Below are 25,562 nucleotides of genomic sequence, written 5' to 3' on the forward strand. Positions count from 1 at the left end.
ATTTCTGTGACATTTTTCTGTTACACAGAACCATATTTTTGAGTTAAAACTAAGTGGTGTAGACTTCTGTGTCTTATTTCTCCTTAAAAATGCAGTTTATTGAACCACCAAACTGACATGGCAATAAATTCAGTGGGAGTTCTCAAGCTCTATGTGGCCCATAGTTTATATACCCATGTGTATACACACACACACACGCACGCACGCACACACACAATGTAGCTTTGGGGGTGAAGAAATTTGATTAATATATCATCTGTTTGATTCTTTTTCCTTCAGTTTGAACTCAGAGGCAGTCTGACAGGATCTTTATTGGGTTGGATTACTTAGCCTCTCTCAGGGTGGAAAATGGTGAACATGGATAGTTTTTGTGTTAATTCTTTCATTCCTCATAAGGCAAAGCCCCTTGGGGCTGAGCAGTCACCTTTCTCCCTCCTCTCCTCAGGGCTTCCTCGGCAGTGCAGAATGGGCTCTTGGTGCTGAACATGCTGATCAACAATCACAAAGGCCTGGCAGAGCAGCTGGGGAACTGTGACCTCCACTCTGTCCTGCAGAACTGCTGCCAAACAGGCCAAAGTTCCAATGAAACATTGGCTCGAATAGTGCTCAACCGTCTGGCTGAACATAAGTTACCACTGAGTCAGGACAATGCAGGTAGGTATTACTCCAATCCCACAGTTTCTGATCTTTAGCCCCTCTTTGCATTTCAGTATTGGAATGTGCAAGTAAAGAATAATTTGCTTCATTTCTGTCAAACCCTGTCATATTGGCAAGCATAAATATGGAATGCCTTGGCTACTTTGCTTGTACTTTTAGCAGAGAATGTTTCTTACAACCTTGTTGTTTTTATTTGTTTGTTTTTTGTTTTGTTTCAGGGTTGTTGTTGTTTTTTTGGTCAATTATCCCATGTTCTCATATCCTTCCAGAGCACTTTCTGCTTGTGTCTCCCAGAAACAATCCTCCTTTTCAGTTAAATGCTCATAATTTGTCTCTCTGTGACCTTGTTCTTGTGGGTTCTCTAGGGCATAGGTAGGAATTGTGCAGATTTCCAGATGTTGTTTGACTGCAGCTTGCAGCAGTTCAAGCCAATACAGCCAGTAGTGAGGAATGTTGGGGTTTGCAGTCTTAACAAAATCTGGAACACCACACAATTCATGCCCGTTTTCTAGGGGATCTTTTCAACCATTTTACCAATTAAGCTATCTCCCACTAATCATTAAGGGAATGATGTTTTGACTTAGAGTGGTGTTTCTTTCTTCTTCTTCTCAGAGTCCAAGGCTAACTTTGAGCTCAAAGACATGGGTGTACCAACATTGTTAAGAATCCTTCGTGAGACCAGCTTCTCAAAGGAGGTAGTGCTGGCATTGGAGCGCTGCCTTTGTGATGAAGGTGTCTCCCCTGAAGGAAATAGCAATGAGCTTTTGCCAGACCGTGAGCACTTCCTGCTGCTGCTAAAAACTCTAGAACAGCTGGGAGCTGAGAAGACTGTGCAGATGGGCATGTTGAGGTGAAGTGGGGGAAAATCCAGTCTGTGCCTGAGTTGTGGCTTTAAGAATGAAAGGGAACTTGTACAGTCTGGGAGTGGAAGATGCTTTAGAACTGATATATTTGATTCAGTGGAAGCAATGTATCTTGAATGGTCATTTTTTCAGGTGGGGGAACCTCATCCTTCTATAGGGTAGAGGAATAACTGGCATGGGAGTTGAAGGGTTGAAGTAAAGCAGCTGTCTGCCTTTCCTGCAGCATCACAAGCTGGAATTAGGCGATAATGGGAATTGTGCAGCCTTTCAAATGTTGTTGAAATAGGTAGGAATGCTGGAAGTTGCAACCCACAACATCTGGAGGGCCACACAGTTTCTCCACCTGGCTTAAGGCACAAAAACAAGAAGTTTTAAGACTTCAGCCTTGGCTTGGCCAGGTTCATGACAGGGTGTAGGACCTGTTATAATTCTTGAACCTTTGAAAGGGGCTTGCAATGAATGCTGAGACCCTTACACTTGAAAGGTTATCCAAAAGATACAATGCAAGAAAGTTATCTGTGCTTCCTCAGCCAACATGTGAAGCAACTGAAGCAGAATACAAATGGGGTGGGGGTGGGGAATGTGATCAGACTTAGGAGGAGAAAACTCTGAGTAGTGTGGTGGTTGTTACCAAACTATTTTGAGGGATACCCTAGATTATTGGAAAGGTACTTTGTGGGTGAAGGCTAAGATTTTTGTGGGGAGGGGGCAGGGTGTGGCTTGTTTAGGAATTTTAATCCTGAAATATTTCATTCGCTTGAAAGAAACAAAAAACGAGTCTTGATTTTAAAAAAGAGACATAACTGGAAATAGAATAAGATGATTTTTCCTTGGGTTGGAATCCTGCAAGAACTGAACTTTGTTTTGCTGACAGTCTTCTCTTTGTTGCAGGATTTTGAATAAATTTTTGGACATTTCCCAAGAGGATATGCTGCCCTGGCATGAGTGCATTGAGCCTTGTCTGTCCTCAATGAGCACTCACAGCAGTGAACGAGAGGTGCGGGACTAATTTTGAAAATAGTTCGAACGATTTCAACCTTATATGAAGGCGAGACAAACTCTCGGAATGCCAGATTCTAAGAACTGGTCTACTGTGTTTCAACCAGGAAATATTTCTATGGCCTTCTTAAGGCACTTTAAAAATATGAAAAGTGACAGGACACATACATTGGTAATTTTAAGCTAGACATGGATGGAACAGGTAGAAAAGGTACATGTGCATGTAAACCAATTAAAAGCATATTAAAAAAAATCAGCCTGCAGGCATTTATAAAGAGATAGCTCTAAATCTAGATTTCACTTTCTGTTATTCCTTTTTCTATTTTAACAGCTCCTGAATAAAGCCATATAAATATTTCCCATCCAAAATGTGTTGGGCTAATTTCTAGAATAAAATATCTGTTTTGCATCCTCATACTCATTCTCTCTCAGGTTTTATTACATGTTTCCAGTCTTTTTTTCAGTTGAAAGACTTTAGAGCTGAGTTAGGGACTGTCCAAATGCACACACAAAGTCCAGTTATACCAGGCTTATCAGTAATCATTACTTTTGTCTAGTATTGTAAATTATAGTTTCATATTGTAAATAGCCATTTTTCTTGTCACTTCAGACAACAAGAGGGAACTTTATAATAATTGGACTTTTTTGTTCTTAGACATTATATAACTGACCAAGGCATATGTGGTCATAATGGACTATTTTTAATGTAGTCTCTAATATATCTTTTAATGGTTGTGGATTTATAAGTCTGCTTTATACTTGTATCCTTCAGCCCTCTCTGCCAGTTTTGAAGTATAAAGCCATTTGGATAACAGTGGGAAGAAGTTTGGTTGGCACACTTAATATACCAATAGCATATTCAAATAACTGAATGCTTACCAAAGAACAAATATACCTCTCTCACAAAAAAAAAAAAATATTCTTCACAGGGAAGGTTCCAGGGATTGCAGGCTTGAGTCTCCTCACTGATATTAAGCCTAGGCCATCATAGTTTACACCAATGGAGTTCTACCTAGTTCAGTGAGGCCTAAGAGCTCCCCGGCTGAGAATTCTAAATGCCCCTCCTTCAACTGCAACAGGAAGCAGCCAGAGCAGTTAAAATGGAATAGCAGTGCCCTAAGACTGTAGTGCAGTAATCTAGTTCATCTAGAGATGGAGGCCAGAAAGGGGGATGGAGTTACAAAGGAGAATTTGTGACTTCCTGAAAGCTTCTGAGAGTCTTTAAAAATAGTCTTCTATGCCCTCCTAACTATGCATTCTTGTCTTTTTGTCCACAGGTTGTGCAGGAGTTTATCCGCTTTTTGCATCGCCTGGCTACTACCAACAAAGATTGTGCTGTTGTGATGTGTCGAGTTGGCACAAAGGAGGCTCTGACCAAAGCTATGGACAAGCACAATTCCAACCTATTGCTAGTGACAGAACTGCGTGACCTTGTGACAGACTGTGAGAAATATGCCAGCCTTTATAAGAAGATGACAACCAGTATCCTGGCTGGTTGCATCCAGGTGACTTTGATACAACAACCTGGTCACTGGGATCTAGAGTAAAAATGGCCAAGAGGCCAACTGGGATTTAGGGCCAAAACAGACTGCAGAAATAATCCATCTTGAGACCACTTTAACTGCGTTAGCTCAATGCTAGGGAATTCTGGGAACTGTAGTTTTGTGAGATATTTAGCCTTTTCTGTTAGAGAGCTCTGGTACCACAACAAACTACAGTTCCCAAATTCCCTAGCACAGAGCCAGGGCAATTAAAGTGGTCTTAAAATGGATTATTTCTGTAGTCTATTTTGGCCCTTAGTTCTATCTTTATTCTCCTAAGAAATTTTGACTGATTTTTCCTGTGGATGGTCTGCTATCTTGACAGTTTAGGCTGTTGGTGTTGGTAGAGTAAAGAGCAAATGCCCTGCTCCACTCAAGTCTAGAATTCTGTTAATGCCTTTGCTTGTTCTTACAGATGGTTCTAGGTCAGATAGAGGAACACAGACGTAGCCATCTGCCTATCAACATTCCCTTCTTTGATGTGTTCCTGCGCAACCTTTGCCAAGGTGAGTATATATTTGGGAAGGAACACAGAAAGGTAGAGGATTCATTTGCATAAACCTGTTTGTGTGTCCTGATTTGCCCAAACTCTGGATTTGTTTTTGGCTTAGGTTCCAATGTTGAAGTGAAGGAGGATAAGTGTTGGGAGAGGGTAGAAGTCTCCTCCAACCCCCATCGAGCCAGTAAGCTGACAGACAGGAATACAAAGACATACTGGGAGTCTAATGGCAGCACTGGTTCACACTACATCAATGTCTACATGCACCGTGGAGTAGTAGTCAGGTAATTTCCAGTGCGGTTTGGTGAGGAATCACTTGAATAAGTGTGGTAGGAGCTCTCCTAGGTAACAGAAGCAGGCTGGGTTTGAGCGATGATGATGGTGTTGGCCCCTTCATTTTTTTGTGTTGTGAATAAGTGGTTGTGTGTCCATGCAGGATGAGCAGAACTAAGAATGGGATTGATAAATATTACTAGGCATGTATAATGCTTTTGGCTTCAGGAAAGATGATTGTTCAACTTGGTGGCAGATGCTGAGATTTGCCAAAGGCTTTGTTTGCACACTGAAGGCACTGTTTTTCTCTTGCTGCAGGCAGATGACCTTGCTAGTGGCCAGTGAAGATTCTAGCTACATGCCAGCTCGGATTGTAGTCATGGGAGGAGAGAATGCATCCAGCATTACTACTGAGCTCAATACTGTGAGTACTGAGTTCCCTAAATGTGGTTGGCTCTTACCTGGCCATGAACTTCAGAATGCCATGCTCCACACTTGAAGAGGGCAAAAAAATTGAAACTTAATCCAGACAAGACAGAGGTGCTCCTGGCCAGTCGACAGACAAATCAGGAAATACGGACAGATGGATTTACACTCCTTCTGAAATTTCAGACTTGCAGCTTGGGTGTTCTCCTGAACTCAGCTCTGAGCCAGGATTCTCAGGTCGCCAGGAGTACATTTGCACAGCTAAAACTAGTTCACCAGCTGCATTCGCTCCTTGGGGTGTGAGGTCTGACTAGGATGACACATACCTTGATTACATCCCGTCTGGAGTACTGTAACACACTCAATGTGGGCCTGCCTGTGGAAACTCTTCGGAAGCTGCAGCAGGTTCAGAATGCTACAGCCAGAATAGCTGACTGGGGCCAGTTATAGGGAGGTTATAGCTCCCTTTTTAAAACAGCTTTGCTGGTTTCCACGCACAATTCAAAATGCTAGTCATAGCCTATAAAACTCTATATGGCATAGGCCCAGACTATTTGAAAGGCCCTACCTCCCCAACTGAACTTGTCAGAACCCTAAGATGTTAAGGCTTTCTCTTGGTTCCACCACCATTATGGGCTCATTTGGTGAGGACTTGAAAGAGAGCCTTCTTAGTGGCTGCTCCCACCCTTTGGAACTCTGTTCCACAGGAGGTTTGGCTGGCCCTTTGCATGCTCTCCTTTTGTTGGCAGGCAAACGCTTTTCTTTTCCAGCTGGATTTTAATACATTTTTGCACCCAGAGAAGCTTCTTATTGGGCAATTTGCTATGATATGATTTTAATGGTTCTATAATTTGAACTTAGTATAATAAGGAATTTACATTTCTAACTTGTTCTATTATTATGATGTTTAATTATGTTTTACAATTGTACTGTTTTATTGTTATTGTTTTTAAGCATTGTGAGCTGCCCTTGTGTCTAGTTTGAGAGAAAGGCATCATATAAAACAAACAAACAAATGAATGAATAAATTTCCCTACAGTGTTGCTTAGGTAGAGGTCCCGATCATATATCTATAATGCAGTTTGCATCTGTCTTGAACCAGTAAACCCTGGACTGATACAATATTGGAGATCTGCCATTTCTCAAAACAATTACACCCTGTCTCATCTAGTGAGGATATATTTTACTGTTGTGAGACAACACAAGAAACTGTAGTCAGGGTATAAATAATAATAATAATAATAATAATAATAATAATAATAATAATAATTATTATTATTATTATTATTATAATAATTAATATCACCATTATTATTATTATTAGTTGTACACACTCTGAGAGTCTCACAGCCACTGACTGATAGATACTGTCCGTCTCCCAGACCTCTTTATTTCCTTTGCTGTCCTGTCCTAGCCCTGAGATTCATTGTGTCCATAAGTTGCTGAAAAGATGGGACTAGTCTGAGTGCTGATGTGTGTGATCTAGCAGTATTCCACCTCCACCAGCAAAGCTCACCATTTCTGTAGTGTGACCTACATGGAGGCAGTCCTCATTTTCTCTACAATTTGCAGTTAAAAGAGCACTGGTTCCTTACTTTTACACGGAAACAAATCTACTTCATTGTACAGAGTCTTTTTCAAGAAAGTTTACTGAATTAGTACTTCGATTCACATTTTGGCTTTCCCCCCTCACAGGTGAATGTCCTACCTTCAGCCAGCAGGGTAGTTCTTCTGGAGAATATGGTTCGATTCTGGCCAGTCATACAGATCAAAATCAAGCGTTGCCAGCAGGTAGGGATGTACATTGAACTCTGTATCAAGGCAAGCAGAAGAAAACTTTGTTGGCCTTCTCACAGTCCCTTCTTCGCCTAGGTATAATCAGTTTCTGTAAAATTTTTAAAATGTGACACGCACCATCTGCCCAAATACTTTCCTGGAGTGCACTGAAAGTGCTCTGAAAGCAAATTTTACATTTGGAAAACTGAGACAACTTTTTGTAGATAACAGATTCTTTGTCATGTTAATGACACTATGTAACAACAAGAGGAGGTGTACAGGGTATATTTGTGATATGTTGAGTAGCAAATGAAAAGTACAGTCTTTTCCTACCTATATTCCATCTGTTGCTTGAGAATACTGTAATATGGATTATTTTGGGGATAACTTTTATATTTCCCCCCTAGTTTTCAAGAGGTAAGCATTGGAGTGCAAGTGCTTCTCTATCGTCTGATTCATGTGAATGTCTATACATATGTTTGACAGCATAGTTAGCTTTGAAAAGAGAAACTATACATATCCTACAAAAAACTGTAGTATATATGCAACATTTGCTTCTTGTTATTATTATGTTATTTAGAAAATTGTCACCCGATAATGAAAGCATAGTTGAGGTACTCTTCAGTCATGTGGAAACAACTGTGGATAGAGTACAATACTGGGCAGTTACATTTCTGTAGGCAGCACTGCCTCATTGAAGAGACCTGTGTCATTCACAGGGCGGTATTGACACACGTGTGCGTGGCCTCGAGGTGCTGGGTCCCAAGCCCACCTTCTGGCCCATCTTCAAGGAGCAGCTCTGCAGGCGCACCTTCCTGTTCTACACCACCAAGGCCCACACATGGTGTCAGGAAATTTCTGAAGACCGGATGCAGCTGCTGCAACTCTTCAACAGGTCAGGCATTCTTGGCGGACCTCCTCTGTCTAGAACTGCAGATGGAGAAGATGAAGGGATGGTCTAGGGTGAAGGGGAAGAGGAACAAATCTCATCTGGATCTTGTTCCCAGAGATGCTCCTTTTTGTGGTATAAGAGGACCAAATTTCTTATCTCCCCCTTCCCAACATACTGCAAGATGGCCACCCACTTTCTGTCCATCTCAGTGCCCTACTTTGTCCAAACCTGTGCCCTTTATTGTCCCATTGCCCCCTTCTCCATCAACATTGCTGAATGCCCATGCGCTTTGAAATCAGTAGTTCATGCTGTCTTTCGTTGCTCCTGCAGGTTGAATAGTGCCTTGCACCATGAGCAGGTGTTTGCCGATCGCTTCCTTCCTGACGATGAAGCTGCCCAGGCCCTGGGCAAGACCTGCTGGGAGGCCCTGATCACTCCTTTGGTGCAGAGCATCACATCTCCAGGTGCAGAATCTCTTTCTTCCATGCCAAGGGCCATGGTGGTCACACATGGCCAGTTTTCCCTTTTCTGGCAACCTTGTTGATCTGTGGTACTTTCTGGCTTTTCAGACCCCAGTGGCATCAGTCCCCTGTCATGGCTGCTAAGCCAATACTTGGAGAATTTGGAGGCAGCCCGGAAGGCCAAGAGCCGAGCTGCCATCTTCAACTCCCGTGTCCGGCGTCTGAGTCACCTTCTGGTGCATGTAGACTCCAGCAGTCCTGAGCCTGAGGAGCTGAAGCCCCCTGTGAAATCCAGTAAGGAGGGGCAGGGAGGCAGTAAGCAAGAGGTGGCAAGGAAACAGTAGGGGAGTCCTTGTGGGTGTCTTGGTAGGAACAAGAATATAGGTTCCTCTAAGCCTAGGAGGAGAATGTATGGAGGAAGGGGGTACGGAGTGGATAGCAGAGGAGTCTTGCTAGGCAGGAAGAAAACAGTTGAAGGACCAAGAGGTTGGAGGTGGCTGTCTGAGGATTCTGGTGCCTGTATGTCCAAATGTCATTGGTAATGCTGTGTTAACCTTACATGGCAGATGGGAAGAATGGGAAGAACAAGGAATCAAGTTCAGGGGCTGTCAAGGCAGCTGTGAAAAAACCCAGCAGCACAACAGGCATCACGCAGTGCTGGAAAGGTGTAGTTCAACAGCAGGTAGGTGGCCAAGAGATGATATAGTCCAATAGCAGGGCCTGAATGTGTGTGCCAATCATGGAATTGTAGGACAGGGATCAATCACACTAACTCTGAGAATGCAAGCTGACATCTTTATGGTGGCATCTTCTGTAACAGCATATCAGCTACTCCGGCTGCATTGTTCATATTATTTCAATGTGCATAGTGTTGTTCTGTATTCTTTTCTTGCCCAGTCATTAAGGAATTTTTGGGGAACTAGTATTAGAGATGTTTTGAGGTTAAACAGTGGATCTGAGTGTGAAAGCAGGCTCTTCAAGGGAAGGGGTGTATTCCCACTCTTTGATGGCTGTTTGAAAACATACAACAACAACAACAATAATGTTAGGATTTATTTATATGCCGCCCAATCACTGGGAATCCGGGTGGCTTACAACAGAGGGGATAATAGACGGTTCCCTGGCCTCAGGCTTACAATCTAAAAATACATGACACAAAAGGAGAAGGGAATGGGGGGGGGGGGGGGAGGGATCAGGTCCAGCATTCTTCTCTCCCTCTGAGGCCTGAACCAAGGCAGATGGACTGGAGGGAGGGCTCTTTTGCTTAATCGAGGCTGGGCCTGATGGCGTTGGACCTGTCCTTTCACTCCCTCTAGGACAGAAGATGACAGTTGGAAGGAGGGAGGGGAGGGCTCTTACTCTTCAGGCCCGATGGTGTTGGGCCTGTCCTTTCGCTCCCTCTAAGGCCAGAAGATAAATACAAGATAAATACAAGGCTGCTCCAAACAGGCATACATACCAAAGTCTTCTTTGTTACCAATTCCCATCCATCCTTTCTCCCTGCAGAAGTCTCCCATAGCAAGAGGACTTCTAGGAGAGAATGAAAATTTCCACTGGGTGATACGTTTTAGGTTTGGATCCTGTAATCTTACTGATAGCCCTATGGTTTTATCCAGGTGAAGCGGTTCCTGGAGTCCTCCTGGCAAGCCTCAGACTTTGTGGAGCAGTATTGCAGCACTTACCTGCGCCTCCGCACTGCCATGGAGGAGCTTTTTGGGCAGCAGATGTCCTTCATGCTGGCCCTATGCCACGGCTTCTCTGGGGGCTTGCTGCAGCTCTCCTTCCTGACAGCCATGCACGTGAGTAAGGGAAGGGTGGATGGGCAAGGCTAGGGAGGGTGCTTGGGTGTCTTCCGGCATCCTGGTGATGGAAAGAACTGATCCTGCCCCATCAACCCAGACATCAGTCTCTCAAGTTCATTCCCCCTGCCCTGACCAAGTGCAGCTTCATTTCACCGTGTTGGGCCTTATCGTTGCTAATTCAAAATCCATTTTGAGACCCCAAATCTGGCCTGTGGATATAGCCCCTCTACAGTCTCCTCCTAGGTTTAGAAGGACTTACAATTCGTGAGAAGCTGTAGCCACATGTTCCTCCCATCAATCTCTCCTTTCATCTCTTCCCTTTTCTACTGAGCTCTGTGGAGCATCTCCTTTGCTGTAGTTCACCTTGCGCTTCCTGTGCTGTGACCCTCAGGTTAGTGAGCAGTTTGCCCGTTACATCGATCACTGGATCCAGGAAAGTTGGGCAAATTCAGGCAATGTGGAGACCTTGCAGCGCCTGCAGCAGAGCCTGGAACCCGTCCTCTTCTTGGCAGGCCTGGAGTTAGCCAATACCTTTGAGCACTTCTACCGGTGAGGCTTTGGTGATGGTGAAGAGGTACAGAGCCAAGGAGAGGGAGAGGTGGGATTCAAGTAGGGAGTGCAGTACAGATGAAACTTCAGTCCTCGAGTTTTCTTCTGAGGGCTGGATTGAAGCGGCCTTGGCTCTTGCAGGGGAACTAACTAGGCCCTAGACCTCCAAGGGAGAGAATAGGTACAGGTGGCAATGAGCTGTAGTCAGTGTAGAGTGCCTGGCCCAATCTCTCTCCCTGTGCTTCTTGCCTCTCCAGGTACTACCTGGGAGACCGGCTCCTGTCCCAGGGCAAGACATGGTTGGAGTGTGCTGTGGTGGAGCACATTGGACTCTGCTTCCCCAACCGTTTCCCTCAGCAGATGCTGAAGAACCTCAGTGAGCTGGAGGAACAGCAGCAGCAATTTCACCTCTTCCAGTTGCAGCAGCTTGACAAACGTCTGCTTCAACTTGATCGTGATGGGAAATGTGAGGAGGAGGAACAGGAAGGAGAGGTGAGCAGGGAAGGAGGGCAGAGAAGCATAATCTCCTCCTTATGAGCCAAAGGGGTCTTTTGAAAGCTAAGGCCTTTCTGTTTTTTCACGTGATTACTTTTTTGTTCCCAGATGATGGAGGATGAAGAGTCATGTTCTCAGGATGAAGAGACAGAGGTGAAAGTGCTGGCCTTGTCTCCACGCTGTTGGACCATCTCTCCACACTGCTACCTGGATGAGCCTATCAAATTTTTCCCATCATCTCTCAGTCAGCAGCTGGGCAGGTTTGCTGACTTCTACACTCAGAGTGAGTGTAGGGCTGTTTTTGAGCCCAAACTGGGCAGGGTGGGATGGTCCCTATGAGTCCTGTTGCCTCCCTCAGGCTTAGATGATGATGAGCAGAGGCATTCTGCTTCATTCCTAATTCTCTTGACCTTTATAAGAAATGAAGAAACTTAACTTTCAAGTTTCTCAAAGTCAAATTTAAAAGGCATGGGGAAAAGGTTAAGATTGCTTTATTGGTACTGCCCATCACTTATTTTTATGTGTTTGTGTGTGTGGGCGACTTTTGGTATCCTCCTGCTTCATTGTTTGGCTTGAACGCAGCTGTTGTGTGATGGGTGCTGCTGTCCTTTAAGGAAAGATCTGTGATGTCTCAGAACTTGGAACAAAACAACAGGAAGGTTTCACAAGCAATTATCAAATAGAAAACAATGTACTAAGGTAATGGGTATCCCCACATACTGTAAATCCCAACAAATGGCATCACTACTTAGACTGGATACTAAAATTCTATTATACAATAACACCTGTGGTTAACAGTGAAAACCATTTAGAATCCATACAGTAGTAAATACAACAGAGTTACTTATAAAAAGTCTAGTAGTATTCCAAGTCTTTCTGGCCTCTGTTGTAGAAAACATGAAGTAGTAATAAGAGGCTAGTAGAATCAATATCACAAATGCTGTGTTAAATCTTCATAGTAAAGTTATTGTCTCAATTATGCATTGCAAGTAAGTGACTGTATTTCAAATAAGATGAAATTGTTACCTTGATGATTTTCCAGTAAGAGGTACTTTTGCAAGTAACAATTCTTGCATATGTCATGCAAAAGTAAAGTTGTTATCTCAATGCTTATTAACCAGTAGCAGCAATCTTTCAAGTAGCAAATTTTTCAGGTAGCAAGCAAGATGACTACCTCTGGAGATTTTTAGCTGTTTCAACGTATAATAGAATTTTAGTATCCAGTCTTAAGTACTGGTGTCATTTGTTGGGATATATAGTACGTGGGGATACCCATTACCTTGGTACTTTGTTTAGTCGCTCTTTTCTATTTGATAAATGTCTCAGATCTTAACGCTGCCTAGGCTTGAGGCTCTAGAAGCTGTTTTATCAGTCTTGTCACTTTATCTCTCTGTGACCATATTCCTCATCTCTCATAGGTCAAAGCCGGTTTGGGCTAGAGCATACAAAACCACGGCGTTTACAGTGGACTTGGTTGGGCCATGCAGAACTTGAGTACCAGGGCTGCACCCTGCATGTATCTACACTTCAGATGTACATCCTACTGTGCTTCAACAATATTGAGGTCCTGACTGCCTTGAACCTTTTTGGCTTTGCCAGCCTGACCTGTTTGTAATTCATAGGATAGAATACCATCCCTTCTTACAGGCCCTCCCTACATCTTGTGCAATGTATCTGAAGGTTCAGAAAGATGAAAACTGATACTTGCAAGTCCCATGGATCAGTTTGGCTCTGGGGCCCAAACCATGTTGAACTAACTGTGGTTGTGTGGGAGGCAGTTCCTATATCATGTAGGCATATTAAGTTTTCCCTTTACCTTACTATGACTAGAATGAGGGTACTGGGAAGTAGAATGTGGCATTGGATCAGTGGCTTCTGTTTGCCCTTTGTGCCCAAATTCAATGAAAATAATTATATTTACTGAATTTAAAGAGAGGCTAGGAATATCTGTTGTGAGACAGGCAATAATTATCTACAGTGTCACAGTGCTGGTACAGCTAGTAAACTTGAAGCTTAGGAACATTACATGCATATCTCAATTAATGAAGTAGGTATGTGTCTGGACATTACTTTTTTAAACAAAATTTGGTGCCAGAGGCAGAAATAGCAGAAAGAATAGGGATAGGTTCTTACACCTCCAAAAAGATTACTTCAGTATGTTTCAGGACTTTTTTTTAATTCAAACAATACAAATAAAACAATTCAAACAAAACAATCTCATAAAGCATATGTGAAATGAAGCAACCAGATCAGATAAGCCTTGCATAAGTGAACAAAAATAAAATAAAATAGAGCTTTTGTTCAAAATACATGAATGTTTGCTTTGATTTTTAAAACTATCTTGTAGCATCTCAGTGAAGCAACATAAAGCTCTGAGGACAGTTCTCCTATACTTTCATTGAAGTGAATGAAAACCAAAATACAACAGGGTTAACCTATATAGTCATCCCTCCACATTTCTGGTTTTGACTTTCGTGGATTTGATTATTCACGAATTTATTTAACTTGTTTTCTCTAGGAATCTCTACGTCCTCCAGCACAACTCTGCGGACAAGGTCTGCCAGACATCATGTTGGAGGACCTAGAAATTCCTAGAGAGAACAATTGTCTAGGCCAGGGGTTCCCAACCTGTGCTCCAAGGAGCCCTTAGGGCTCTGCATGCATTTCCCAGGTGCTTTGCGGCTGCTCCAGGAAAATGGAAGAAATAAAAATTTAATGAAATTAAAAAATAAGAAGATATTCTTACATATGCTCATATACACCATTAACTTGTAAGACATAGGGTAGGCCTCTTAGGGGCTCTGCCATAGAAATAAGGGTTGTGCGAGTCTAAAAGGTTGGGAATCCCTGGTCTAGGCATTTGTAGGTCCTCTGATGTAATTTTATGGCCAACGTCCAGCAGATGTTGGCCATAGAGTTGTACTGAAAGACTAGAGATTCCTAGAGAAGGTTCCTCAGGTTAAAAAAAAGGTGATTTTTTTTAATTTGCAGTTTTTCCACTTTCACTACGACCCTAACCCCAACGAATATGGAGGGTCCACTGTATTTCCTGAATTGAAAAGGCCCTCTGGGAATCCTTTACAGTCACTTCCTGTTTCTATATGTCTATCTTCAGAGTTATACTGCTGTACGCTAAATATGTATTACCTCTATAAATCTTTTAAGCAGCTTAAAAAGTGACTCTCCTGTCTAGTCTATTCCTACATATATAGAACTGATTCATATCCAAAGTGTCAAGGCTAGAGGATTGGCTGGCAGCACTGGGAGGCTTTTCTCTTCCACTGAGTGGGATAGAGCCCACCCCAAATGTCTTTGTAAGAAATTTCACTCCTAGAGACATTGTTAACGAAGGTATGCCTATACTTCGTAGTTAGGGAAGGTACTGAAATGATGGTGAAGCCTAGAGTCCTGTCTGCATTGACAATTTCTACCTGGCAGCTGTTCTTTCCTGTTTGCTGGGCCCTGCAAATAGGCAAGCATGCTTCTAAGATGCTGCAGTTGCAGATTTTCTCAGGGGGACAAAATCGGATTCAAAGCCTATAAGTAACCCAAATTCTTCTGTTTGTGGATTCAATTTCTCTTCTCCCTTTCTTGGTCCTAGGAGGTTTCGATGGAGACACTATTGCAAAGCACAGGCCTCTCTCCTGTCCTCTTGAATCATGCACTGAAACCTCTTACGAAAGAGAAGGGGATCCTCATCCAGAGTGAAAGTAAGTATGGAGGGGCTTCTAGTTACAGGAGAGAGGGGATCTTGATTTAGGTTCAAAGCACACTGCAGAAATAATACAGTTCAAGACTGTTTTACTACCCTGTTCAGTGCTAAGGAATCCTGGGAACTGTAGTTTATTGTTGTACCAAAGCTCTCTGACTGGGAAGGCTAAAAGTCTCACAGAACTACACTTCCCAGGATTCTCTAACATTGTGCCAGGACAGTTAAAGCAGCCTCAAAGCTGGATTATTTCTGCACTGTGTTTTAGACCCTAGTGAGAGACTGGGTTCCTGTCTTTTAGCTACTTCATGGAGAACTTGGATGTATCAGGTTTGCTTGCTTTCATAGAAAAGACCTTTTTTAGGTAGGCATCTCAGAAATCAGCTTATGCTGTGAATTCAGGAAGGCTGCAGTTCCTTTGCTGCTCTGAAGTTACATTTCCTTTGATTCCAGCTGTCTTGAAACTGAATGAAAGGATATTGGCACAGTTGTCTGGCCAGCGTTTGTGGCTCTTGCCCAAGCAAACATACCTGAATGTGGAAGAAAATGAGGGCAGTGCTCTGGAAAGGAAGAGGAACATCATCTCCTGCCTCCTCATCCAGATCTTGAAAGAGGAGAAAGAGATACACATTGACAACTTGGTCTTTAAAGTATGTAGAGCAATGATCCATAGTTGTGCTGAGTCAAGCTGGTACCCAGAACAGAAACTAATTCTTTCTTTCTTTCTTTCTTTCTTTCTTTCTCTTTTTCTTTTTTGCTTCTCTCAGGTTATTGATGCCTGTCAGAAGTGGGAGTCAGGGTCAGCTCTAAAGTTCTTGAGCTTTTGCTGCAGCAGCACTGATGTCTTGTCCTGCATCTTGCATCTGCTCAGCCAGGGCTATATCCGACGCCAGGAAGACAGCCCACAACTCCTGGAGTACATCTCTGCAGAGCCCACCACACCTCACAGAGGTCAAGCTCAGCTCATCTTTCAGAACACTGATGGTCAGAAGAAAAATACCCCTCCTGGGACAAACACAAGCAATAAATTCTCTCCTTTCAGGTAGGATTTTATTTTATGTTTATAAGAGAGTTGGATAAAAGCTTTGTGAGGATCAAGCAAAATGCCATAAAAATATACGGTTTTGAGTTGTCCAGAACTCTTCATTAGGCTTGATTTAAAAAAAGAAGAAGAAGAAAATAGGGCAAAGTGAAGGAACAAACTAAAAGGAAGAAATCCCCCCCCCCCCCCCGCTTTTAGAACTGCATCTAGATTAGCATTTGAATTGGTGTTTTGATACCTAGTGAAGAAGAGTTAAGTGTAAAGTATCAGTTTGCACCTACTGTTATTTACCAGGATGCGTAGTAAATGAGTGCTCTCCATTTTTGGAGACAAAAAGACAGGCTCAGAATCAGAAACCTATCCATTATGTTACTTCAAGATATGGTGAACAATAGCCAAAGCGAGATCCTACCCACATGCTGTTAATAACACCTTTCCTATTGTCAGGTTGGACACCTTTGGGCTTGGTACTGAACAGGTGTTGATGGAGACAGTGCTGTTGCCCATGGGGCGCACCATGAACCAAGAAGAAGTTGAGGTGTTGATGAACCAAACAGTAGAGAGGGTTGCAGACACTCTAACCTTGACTGCTGATATAGCCCAGCACTTGCTTATACACTGTAAATGGAATGTGGATGTTCTGATTCAGCGCTACACAGAAGATTCAGAGCAGCTGCTGTTTTCATCAGGGCTGCAAGTGCGAAACCCTCAACCACCCTCAAGTCCTGTCACCCACTGTCCAGTCTGTTTGAATCAGTTGAGTCAAGCAGACAATCCACCTGTTCTCTGTTGCATGCACTACTGCTGTAAGGTGAGGATTAACTTCTTTTAATTTTTTAACAAACGTTTATTGTACCAAATCTTTTGCAATAGGTGAAAAAAACAGAAGTGCTAATAAAAGCATTACTGTATCATCAAACTTTAAATGAGGAAAGTGTTTATAAAACACTTGACCAGAACTTTATGTAGACTTCCAAAGGACCACAGGAGGATGACACACGATATACATATGAAATAAAGAGATGCTGAATTTTAATGAAATTGTCATTATGATTGTTGTTTGTACAGGCAATAATTGGTACAGCAGTCTTTATTTAACCAATTTTTGAATGTAATTGCTTATAGACCCTCAGTTTCCAGCTATTTCTACTGTATCTGCTTGTGCATAAATCACCTTATGTATAAGTCAAGGGCAAGTTTTGGTGGCAAAATTATGGATTTTTCTACAACTCATGGATACGTTGAGGGTAAAACATAGGGGCATGTAACAAAGGTGGGGCATCTGGTGAGACAGTTGTGGTTGTAATGGGCTGGTGAGTACCTGCTCCCTTCTTTATGGGGAGTCTTTTTCTTTTTGGATGTGGGAAAGATAAATTGAAAGGGGCATTAAAATCCAGTTTTAAAACTGTCTCCTTGCCTGATCTGTCCTAAACCTACCTGGTGGCGCAGTGGGTAAATGCCTGTACTGCAGCCATTCACTTGAAACCACAAGGTTGCGAGTTCAAGACCAGCAAAAGGGCCCAAGCTCGACTCAGGCTTGCATCCTTCTGAGGTCGCTAAAATGAGTACCCAGACTGTTGGGGGCAAATTAGCTTACTTGCTAATTAGCTTACTTGCTGTTCACCGCTATGATCTTTGGAATAGCGGTATATAAATAAAACAAATTATTATTATTATTATTATTATTATTATTATTATTATTTACAGTCAGCAGCTGCATGGAGCAATGAAAGTCTGTTCTGTGGCAATTGGGATGCCAGAGAATGATGTTTTCAGCCTCCTCCCACCACCAAGCAAGGCTACAACAAAGAATTATGATAGATGTCTTGCTTCTGATTGTTACAGCCTCAGTCGCTGGAGGGAAAGGTCTGGAAATGTCATCCTCCTGCACCCCAGTCACTCGCTCAACACATTTCCCATGTTCAATGCAGCTTCTGGCTGTTAAAGTAGCTGTTAACCCGGGGGGGGGGATTTCTGATGGTCACAATAGTGCCTTAATCATAAATACAGTTGGCTCTCTGCATCCATGGATTCTTTATCCATGGATTCAGCCATCTATAGCTTGCAAATATTAAAATATATATAAATAAATTTCAAAAAGCAAACTTTGATTTTGCCATTTTACATAAAGGACACCATTTTGCTATGCTATTGTATTTGTTGGCATTTGAGTGTATATTACATACACTGTTACATCCAGAAATTCCCAGTTTGACATAGCTTGTTTTTTCTGTCCTAATTATTGCTACATCTTGAAACAAAAGTAGTCAGCCCCCTATATCCATGGATTCCTTATGCACAGAGTCCACCATCCACAGCTTGAAAATATTTTTTAAAATATATGATTCTTCTTCGTGGTCTCTGCGAATCACACAAATGGGTTATTCTGCGCCTGTGCAGGAATGCTCGGAAACTTCTGGAATCTCTGGGCAGAATGCAAAGTAACTTTCTGCAACTTTTTGGCGGTAACTCCGCCCATCCCTATATAAGGCCCCTAGCGGCCCGCTCTCCCTCAGTTCCTTCATTCCGCCGCGCAAGCAGCTCGAGGAACTTCTCAGCTTTGGATAGCACTTCACGGATTGAATCTCTGGACTCTTGACCATCGGCTCTCTTACTGACCACTCCAACGGGCTTTCCTACTGTTTAGACGACACTGTACGGATTAACTCGGACCGGTAACGACTACGCTTGTGCTCTCCCCTTCCGACCTTCTAGACCCCTATGGCATCCTTCAAGAGGTGCTCCAAGTGTGGGGTTAAGATTCCCATTTTGGACGGCCACGACAAGTGTGTCCTTTCCTTGGGGGAGGCACATATTCCGGGCGCTTGCACCCATTGCAAGGCCATGACATCCCAGGCCCTGAAGAATCGGGACCAAAAGTTGAAGGCCTCCCTTTACGAAAAGGCCTTCCAGCCCACAACCTCTTCGGGAGAGCCGGCTACCCAGGCCTCTTCGTCTGCCTCCCATGCGGACAAGCCGGACAAAGCCAAGACCCTAAAGAGGAGACATGGCGACAAGCAAAAATCCTCCAGGGAGGATGGAGACAGGAGGCTTGCTGACAAGCAAAAAGCCTCCAAGGAGGATGAGGGGTTCAGGCGGACTAGGTCGGCTTTGCCAGCACCGAAGACCCGGCGCAAAGGACCACCGAGCACAGTCTCTGTTCCCCCTCCGGACCGTAGGGTGATGGCCACTCCGACTCCGAGGCCCGTTTCAACTTCGGTCCCGCCACCGCTGGAGCCGACGATCCTTTCCATCCCGGACAAGAGTCTCCAGATAGTCACGCTGGACCCAAGCTCTGAATCTGAGGGTGAGATCACTGACTCGGATCCTCCGGCCTCTCCCCACACACTGAGGCCTCGGCAGACGTCTCGTTCACCCTCTCGCCGACCCCGGCCTCCCCCGCGCCGACCCCGATCTCCACCTCGTAGAGATAGGGCTGCTCTGGGCACAGAGGCAGACGAGGCTCTCGACTGGGATCTAGACGATCGAGACCCCCTCGACAAAGACCTCTTTGATACTTACCCAGATCTGGTATATGACCACCAGTCGGGTCAGTACCTCCTGCCTGTTGATGCCTCTCATCTGCGAAGACGGCTCCCAGGCCCGACCAGGACAAGGCTGCGTTCCCCACTGCGCCAAGACACCACTCACAGGCTGGATGACATCTTTGTGAGACGACCATCCTCTGAGAGGGAACCCTCCCCACCTACCCGGCAGCCGAGCAGGTCACCTTCGAGAGCTCAGTCTTGCTCCCGCTCACGGTCTCGTTCGCCGTCTCCGTTTCCCAAGGATGACCAGTCTCTTGCTTTTGGGGTGCCGGACGCACCGTCCCCTTCTGACAACGTTGGATCCTTTTCGGATAGAGTCATCCGTATGGCGGACGCGCTGAAACTGGAGGTTTCCCATCCAGAGGACGATGTCCTCAACCTGGTGGAGAGACGGATCCATGGCTGTGCTCCTGCTCCTCCATCCCTGACCTTCCTCCCATCCCTGGACAAGATTGCCAAAAGGTCTTGGGATACTCCAGCTACCATTTCTTCCACTTCAAGGAAGATCGAGAACCTTTATAGGGTCACTCCATCGGGACCCTCATGGCTCTTTAACCACCCCAAGCCCAATTCGGCTATCGTGGAGGGGTTGCAAACATCTTTCACTCCCCGCCAGGCATCTTCTCCTGTAGACAAGGAAGGAAAAAAGATTGACAGCCTGGCAAAGAAATTTTATGCGTCTGCCGCCTTGGACATAAAGATCGCCAATTATGCGGCCTGCATGGGGGCTTACGTACAGCTCCTCATGGAAAAGATGGATCCCATCATAAGTGAGCTCCCCGACAACAAGAAACGGACTATGACAGCCCTGCGTAACGAGGTCCACCTGATCGGAGGCCAGCAGATCATTTCGGCCAGGCATTCTACGGACTGTGCCTCCAAGATCCTGTCGGGCTCGATAGCCCTGAGACGACATGGCTGGTTACGTTCTTTGGACTTGACCCCTCAGGCCAGGTCTGTGATAGAGGACATGCCCTTTGATAACTCAGGCCTTTTTAATAAGGACACTGATGAAAAGTTAAGTTTCCGTTATCGAATGAAAACAGCGGCACGGAAACATGGGATGTCCTCTTCTGCCAAATCCCCCAGGATGAGGTATGACAGTCAGCACCCCTGGTACCCTCAGTCCCAGCAACGGTTCCAGCAGCACGACCGTCAATACCAGGGGTCGGCAACCTGCGGCCCGCGGGCCAGATCCGGCCCGCCAAGGCATTTCCACCGGCCCCTGCGCAGTCCTACCGCCGATTTCCCCTGTTTTCGTGCCTCTCCGGCCGCCATTTTGTTTTTCAAAATGGCGGCTGAAGTCTCACGTGACCTCAGGATGGCAAAGGTCACACGAGACTTCGGCCGTCATTTTGAAAAACAAAATGGCGGCGTCCATCTAGTAGTCCCGGTGCAGCCCCTGGAGCACTCCAACAGGGCTCCAGGGGCTGCAGCAGGCTCCACCTTGCCCTCCGCCCTCCTCCTCCTCCTCCCTAAGAGCAGGGAAAGGAGGAGGAGGCAGAAGGAAGGAGTACAGAGCGAGGGAGAAAGGGAGCCAGAGCAGCAGCTGCAGCCACAGCAAGGCGAGAGGTTGGTTCATTGGGGGTCGCGGGGTGGTTAGCTGGGTGTTCTTTATGCAACAAAATGCTCTCTCACACAATTGTGGCATTTTCTGGTGTTAAACTTGTGCCATGCTTGTGCAGTTTATTTTCAATTGCATTTTTAGTAATTTCTTGCTTGTAACTTTATTAGTATTATTATTATTATATTATTACTACTTATACTACTACTTGCCCTGGGTGTTTTTCTACAAATGCTCTCTCACCAACTTGTGCTTTTCTGGGTTGTGAAACTGTGTGCATGCTTGCTGCGTTTTTTTCAATTGCATTTTAGTAATTTACCTTGCTTGTAACTTATTTAGTATTATTTTATTACTACTTGCTGGGTGTTTTTTCTGCAAAACTGAGGGAGAGAGCAGGCCGGCCCAGCGTCATCAGGGGCTGGCCTGAAGACAGAGTGCCCTCCTCCCTAACTGTCATCTTTCGGCCGTTGAGGGAGGAGAACAGGCTGGCCCCAGTCATCAGGGGCTGGCTGAAGACAGAGTGCCTCCCTCCATAACTGTCCTCTTTCGTGTTGCGGGAGAAGAGCAGCCGGCCAGGTCATCAGGGCTGGCCTGAGACAGAGTGCCCTCCCTCCATAACTGTCCTCTTTCGGCTGTTGAGAGGACAGGCGGCCCAGCGTCATCAGGGGCTGGCCTGAAGACAGAGTGCCCCCTCATACATGTCATCTTTCGGCAGTTCTGAGGGAGAGAACAGGCGGCCCAACGTCATCAGGGGGCGGCCTGAAGATACAGTGTATTCTAATTGAGATTTTCTTTGTACTGTTATTATAATTTCTTGTACGGACCACCGCTTGATCTATTTGGAATGCGGTTTAAATAAATAAAACAAATAAACATAAAAATGCCCTCCGTGAGAAAGAGGGGAGGAGAGGAGGAGGAGAAAAGCGGGGAGGAGGTGGTGCGAAAGGTGAGTCATTTCAGGTCTGCCTTGGGTTTTTCCATTAATTTTTAATTATATAACACTTATTTTGTTTTTTTTATTTCATTACAGTATTTTTATTATGCTTTTTATTTCATTTCATATTTTTATTATTTATGAAGGTGAGACAGTGTGACTTTCCAAAGTGCTGTAACAAAGGTCTACTGTAACAATGATAGGTGGGTGGTGGGGATGATGATGATGATGCTTCGGTGGAAGCTCACACCCCAGTGTGTGGCTCCACCCCAGATGGTGGAAGCTCACCCCTGGCATGTGGCTCCACTGGAGGGTGGAAAGCTCCACCCGGCTCAGCCCCCCCAGTCGTCTGAGGGACAGCAACTGGCCCCCAACTCAAAAAGGTTGCCTACCCCTGGTCAATACCATGCCCCGGACAGGCGCCCCCAGAATCGTCCGTCGCAATCCCGTCAGCCCAGCTGGACCGGCGCCAGTCATCTCAGCCTAGATACCAGCATGGCTACAAGAGAAAAGACGGTAAAGACAAGCGAAGGTTTTGAAGTCTTCCAGCGGCACTTCGCCCCTTCCTTTTCTGTAGATTGGAGCCCTTCTTAACATCTGGCGTCAATTACGCCCGACTTTGGTTTTGATATCGTCGCGAGAGGTTATGCCTTGATTTTTAGAGTTCCCCCACCGAGCCTTTATTCCACCCTACCCTCGGACACCCTTCTCGACAAGTGCGCTCCCTCCTAGACAAAGGCGCTATCGAACCGTGGATCCGACTCGGGCCAGATACTGCTTCTTCAGATATTTACCGTCCCGAAGAGGGACTCTGACTTAGACCTATCCTGGACTTGCGCCAGTTGAATTCCTACATTGTTTACAACTTCAGAATGGTAACTCTTGCTTCTATTTTACCATTGTTACAGAAGGACTCCTGGTTCGCCACTTTAGATTTAAAGGACGCTTACTTTCATATTCCATCAGAGAGAGTCATCGCTGTGCCGCCTTTGCCATCGGGACCGACACTTTCAGTACAGGTTTGCTTTGGCCTTTCCACGGCCCCGAGGGTCTTCACGAAGTGTATGGCCCAGTCGTGGCATACCTACTCAGAAAGGTACCGTCTTTCCCTACCTGGACGATTGGCTGTTCACCGCTCCATCCCGCAACTCGCTGCTGCGGGATGTTCGATTCGCGCTGTCCTGCTGGATGCACTCGGCCTTCAAGTCAACTCTCAAAAGTCTCACCTCCAACCCACAAGGAGACTGACTTTATTGGGACGGCTAGACTCCAGGGAGATGAAAGACTTCCTTCCCCTTTCCAGGCACAGCGCCTTGTCTCCTCTTTAGGGATTGCCTTTCCCGGAGAAGGTCGCGGCCCATGCGGTCCAGTGGCCATGGGTCACCTGGCTTCTACAACCTTTGTCACCCCTGGGCCAGACTGCGCTTCAGACCTCTTCAGTCGTGGTCCTGTCCGTGTTCGATCCCGTACACGACTCTCCAAGGAAGCTGCTCACCATCCCAGAGAAGGTTCAGAGATCCTTGCTTTGGTGGCTCGAATCCGACAACGTCTGCGTGGCATGCGATTCGTTCCCCACAGCCAGAAGTCACCTCACGACGGATGCGTCTGCTGTGGCTGGGCGCTCATGTCATGGATCTCTCCATCAAAGACAGATGGTCAGTGGCAGAGGCTTCACTCCACATAAACCCTGGAAATGCTTGCGTAGAAAAGGCCCTCAGGCCTTTTGTTGCCCTTGGACATCACACTCCTCAACATCTGGGATTGGTGCATTGCCCACACTCCTCCTGCAATGCTCACTGCCAGGCGACCAGAATGACAGGCGGATCAGCTCATCAGATCTCCCAAGCACTTGTCACGAATGGAGACTCCCTCCAGAGGTGACGGCTGGGTTGTTTCTCATGGCTCTTCCAGCCATACCGATGCTGGACTCTTTTGCATCCCCTCAAAATGCTCAAGTCCCGGCGTTTTGTTTCGGATGGATCGAGCGCCCAGTTCCGAGGGAGACGCCTTTCAACTCCGCTGGAGTCAGGGATTGCTTTACGCCTTCCCTCCCTTTCCTCTGTTAACGAGGGTATTGTCAAAAATCATGACGGACCAGGCAGAATCATCCTGATCACCCCATGGTGGTAAGAAACCTTGGTTCGCCCCCCTTCTACGTTTCTCCAAGGGACGCTATCTCCGGTGGTACCAGTCCCGACCTCCTTCTCTCCACAACGGGCTGATCCTCCATCCTGACATGGAGTCTCTCCCTTGGCAGCGTGGGGATACAGTTTGACTTCTCTGCATCTGAATCGAGCGGTCATATTGGCAGCTCGAAAACCATCCACGCAAGAGCTTACTACACAAATGGACAAATTTTTAGCCTTCCTTGATGACGAAACATGACACCATCTCAGTGTCAGGCTCGACGATTCTCGGACTTTCTTAAGTTCTTGACTAATTTGGACTAGCCCTCAGCTCTATCAAGGGCTATTTGTCTGCTATTTCCTCTCCTATAGTTTTGGTGATAAGCCGTCTCTGTTTAGGAATCCCCTTTAAAAAATTTCTGCGGGGATTCCAATAACTTACAACCCACCTTGTTTGTCCCCTAGCCGGCTTGGAGATTGGACTTGGTGCTTCTAAGCTCACATCTAACCCTTCGCAGCCCATGGCCACCACGGATCTCAGACTGCTTACATGGAAAACTGCCTTCTTGGTGGCTATAACATCTGCTCGTCGGGGGGGACTATGTGCCCTGCGGGCTGCCAGCCCTACCTCCGCTTCCACAAGACAAAGTTTGTCCTCGGATTATCACCTTCTTACCTAAGGTGGTGTCAGCCTTTCATTTTAAACCAGGACATTATCTTCCGACTTTGGCTCCGAACCTGACCACAGACGAGAGCGTCGCATTCATTCCTTAGACGTTAGAAGGCTCTGGCTTCTACCTGGCTCGAGGCTTTCAAACAGCTCTGCTCTGCTATTCGAGACTAAAAGGGGATGCCCGTCTCCTCACAGAGGTTTTCTAGTGGGTCCAACACACTACCATCTCTTTATGAGCTTGCTTGTGTCCCCGCTCCGGAACGGGTTCGAGCCCATGCAACTCGGGGGTAGCTGCATCCTCTGCTTCTTGTTGGGGATTCCCCTAGGGTGTCTGCCAGGCTGCTACTTGTCCCAGCCTTTAACATTCATTAGACATTACCAGGCTGGATTCCAGGATAGACAAGGCGCAGCCTTTGGGGGGCGGTGTTGATCTCTGGTTTACACGAATACACACACACTCCTTTTGGTTATACAGTTTTTGGTGTTAATAAAATTGGTTGTTACAATGCTTGGACACTCCCTCTTCCTTTGACTTACGCTTGCCATTAACCCATTTGTGTGATTCGCCGAGCCCCGAAGAAGAAGGACAGGTTGCTCACCCTGTAACTGTGTTTCTTCGAGGGTCATCTGCGAATTCCACACAAATCCCGCCCACCCTCCCTCTCAGTGTCCCGCTTCTTATTTGCTGACGTTGCCGTCTAGCTGTGGCGGCTCATTCGGAACTGAGGGGAGC

General features: G+C 45.5%; 1 protein-coding gene across 1 annotated transcript in view; it reads left to right on the forward strand.

The window, feature by feature from the left end:
* The window catches only part of LOC121927769 (cullin-9-like), a 109,609-nt gene that overhangs the window by 69,996 nt on the left and 14,051 nt on the right, over nt 1-25,562 (forward strand). Inside the window, exons 11-31 of the mRNA XM_042461638.1 lie at nt 446-654; nt 1,270-1,507; nt 2,412-2,517; nt 3,797-4,024; nt 4,476-4,566; nt 4,672-4,843; nt 5,151-5,256; nt 6,954-7,049; nt 7,754-7,929; nt 8,257-8,390; nt 8,496-8,681; nt 8,954-9,069; nt 10,004-10,186; nt 10,581-10,738; nt 10,996-11,230; nt 11,342-11,516; nt 12,652-12,797; nt 14,835-14,943; nt 15,396-15,592; nt 15,710-15,984; nt 16,432-16,795. Coding sequence (XP_042317572.1) covers nt 446-654; nt 1,270-1,507; nt 2,412-2,517; nt 3,797-4,024; nt 4,476-4,566; nt 4,672-4,843; nt 5,151-5,256; nt 6,954-7,049; nt 7,754-7,929; nt 8,257-8,390; nt 8,496-8,681; nt 8,954-9,069; nt 10,004-10,186; nt 10,581-10,738; nt 10,996-11,230; nt 11,342-11,516; nt 12,652-12,797; nt 14,835-14,943; nt 15,396-15,592; nt 15,710-15,984; nt 16,432-16,795 — 3,700 coding nt within the window. The remainder of the gene's footprint in view (nt 1-445; nt 655-1,269; nt 1,508-2,411; nt 2,518-3,796; nt 4,025-4,475; nt 4,567-4,671; nt 4,844-5,150; nt 5,257-6,953; nt 7,050-7,753; nt 7,930-8,256; nt 8,391-8,495; nt 8,682-8,953; nt 9,070-10,003; nt 10,187-10,580; nt 10,739-10,995; nt 11,231-11,341; nt 11,517-12,651; nt 12,798-14,834; nt 14,944-15,395; nt 15,593-15,709; nt 15,985-16,431; nt 16,796-25,562) is intronic.

The sequence above is a fragment of the Sceloporus undulatus genome, chromosome 1 (assembly GCF_019175285.1).
Source record: "Sceloporus undulatus isolate JIND9_A2432 ecotype Alabama chromosome 1, SceUnd_v1.1, whole genome shotgun sequence".
In the NCBI taxonomy this organism is placed as follows: domain Eukaryota; kingdom Metazoa; phylum Chordata; class Lepidosauria; order Squamata; family Phrynosomatidae; genus Sceloporus; species Sceloporus undulatus.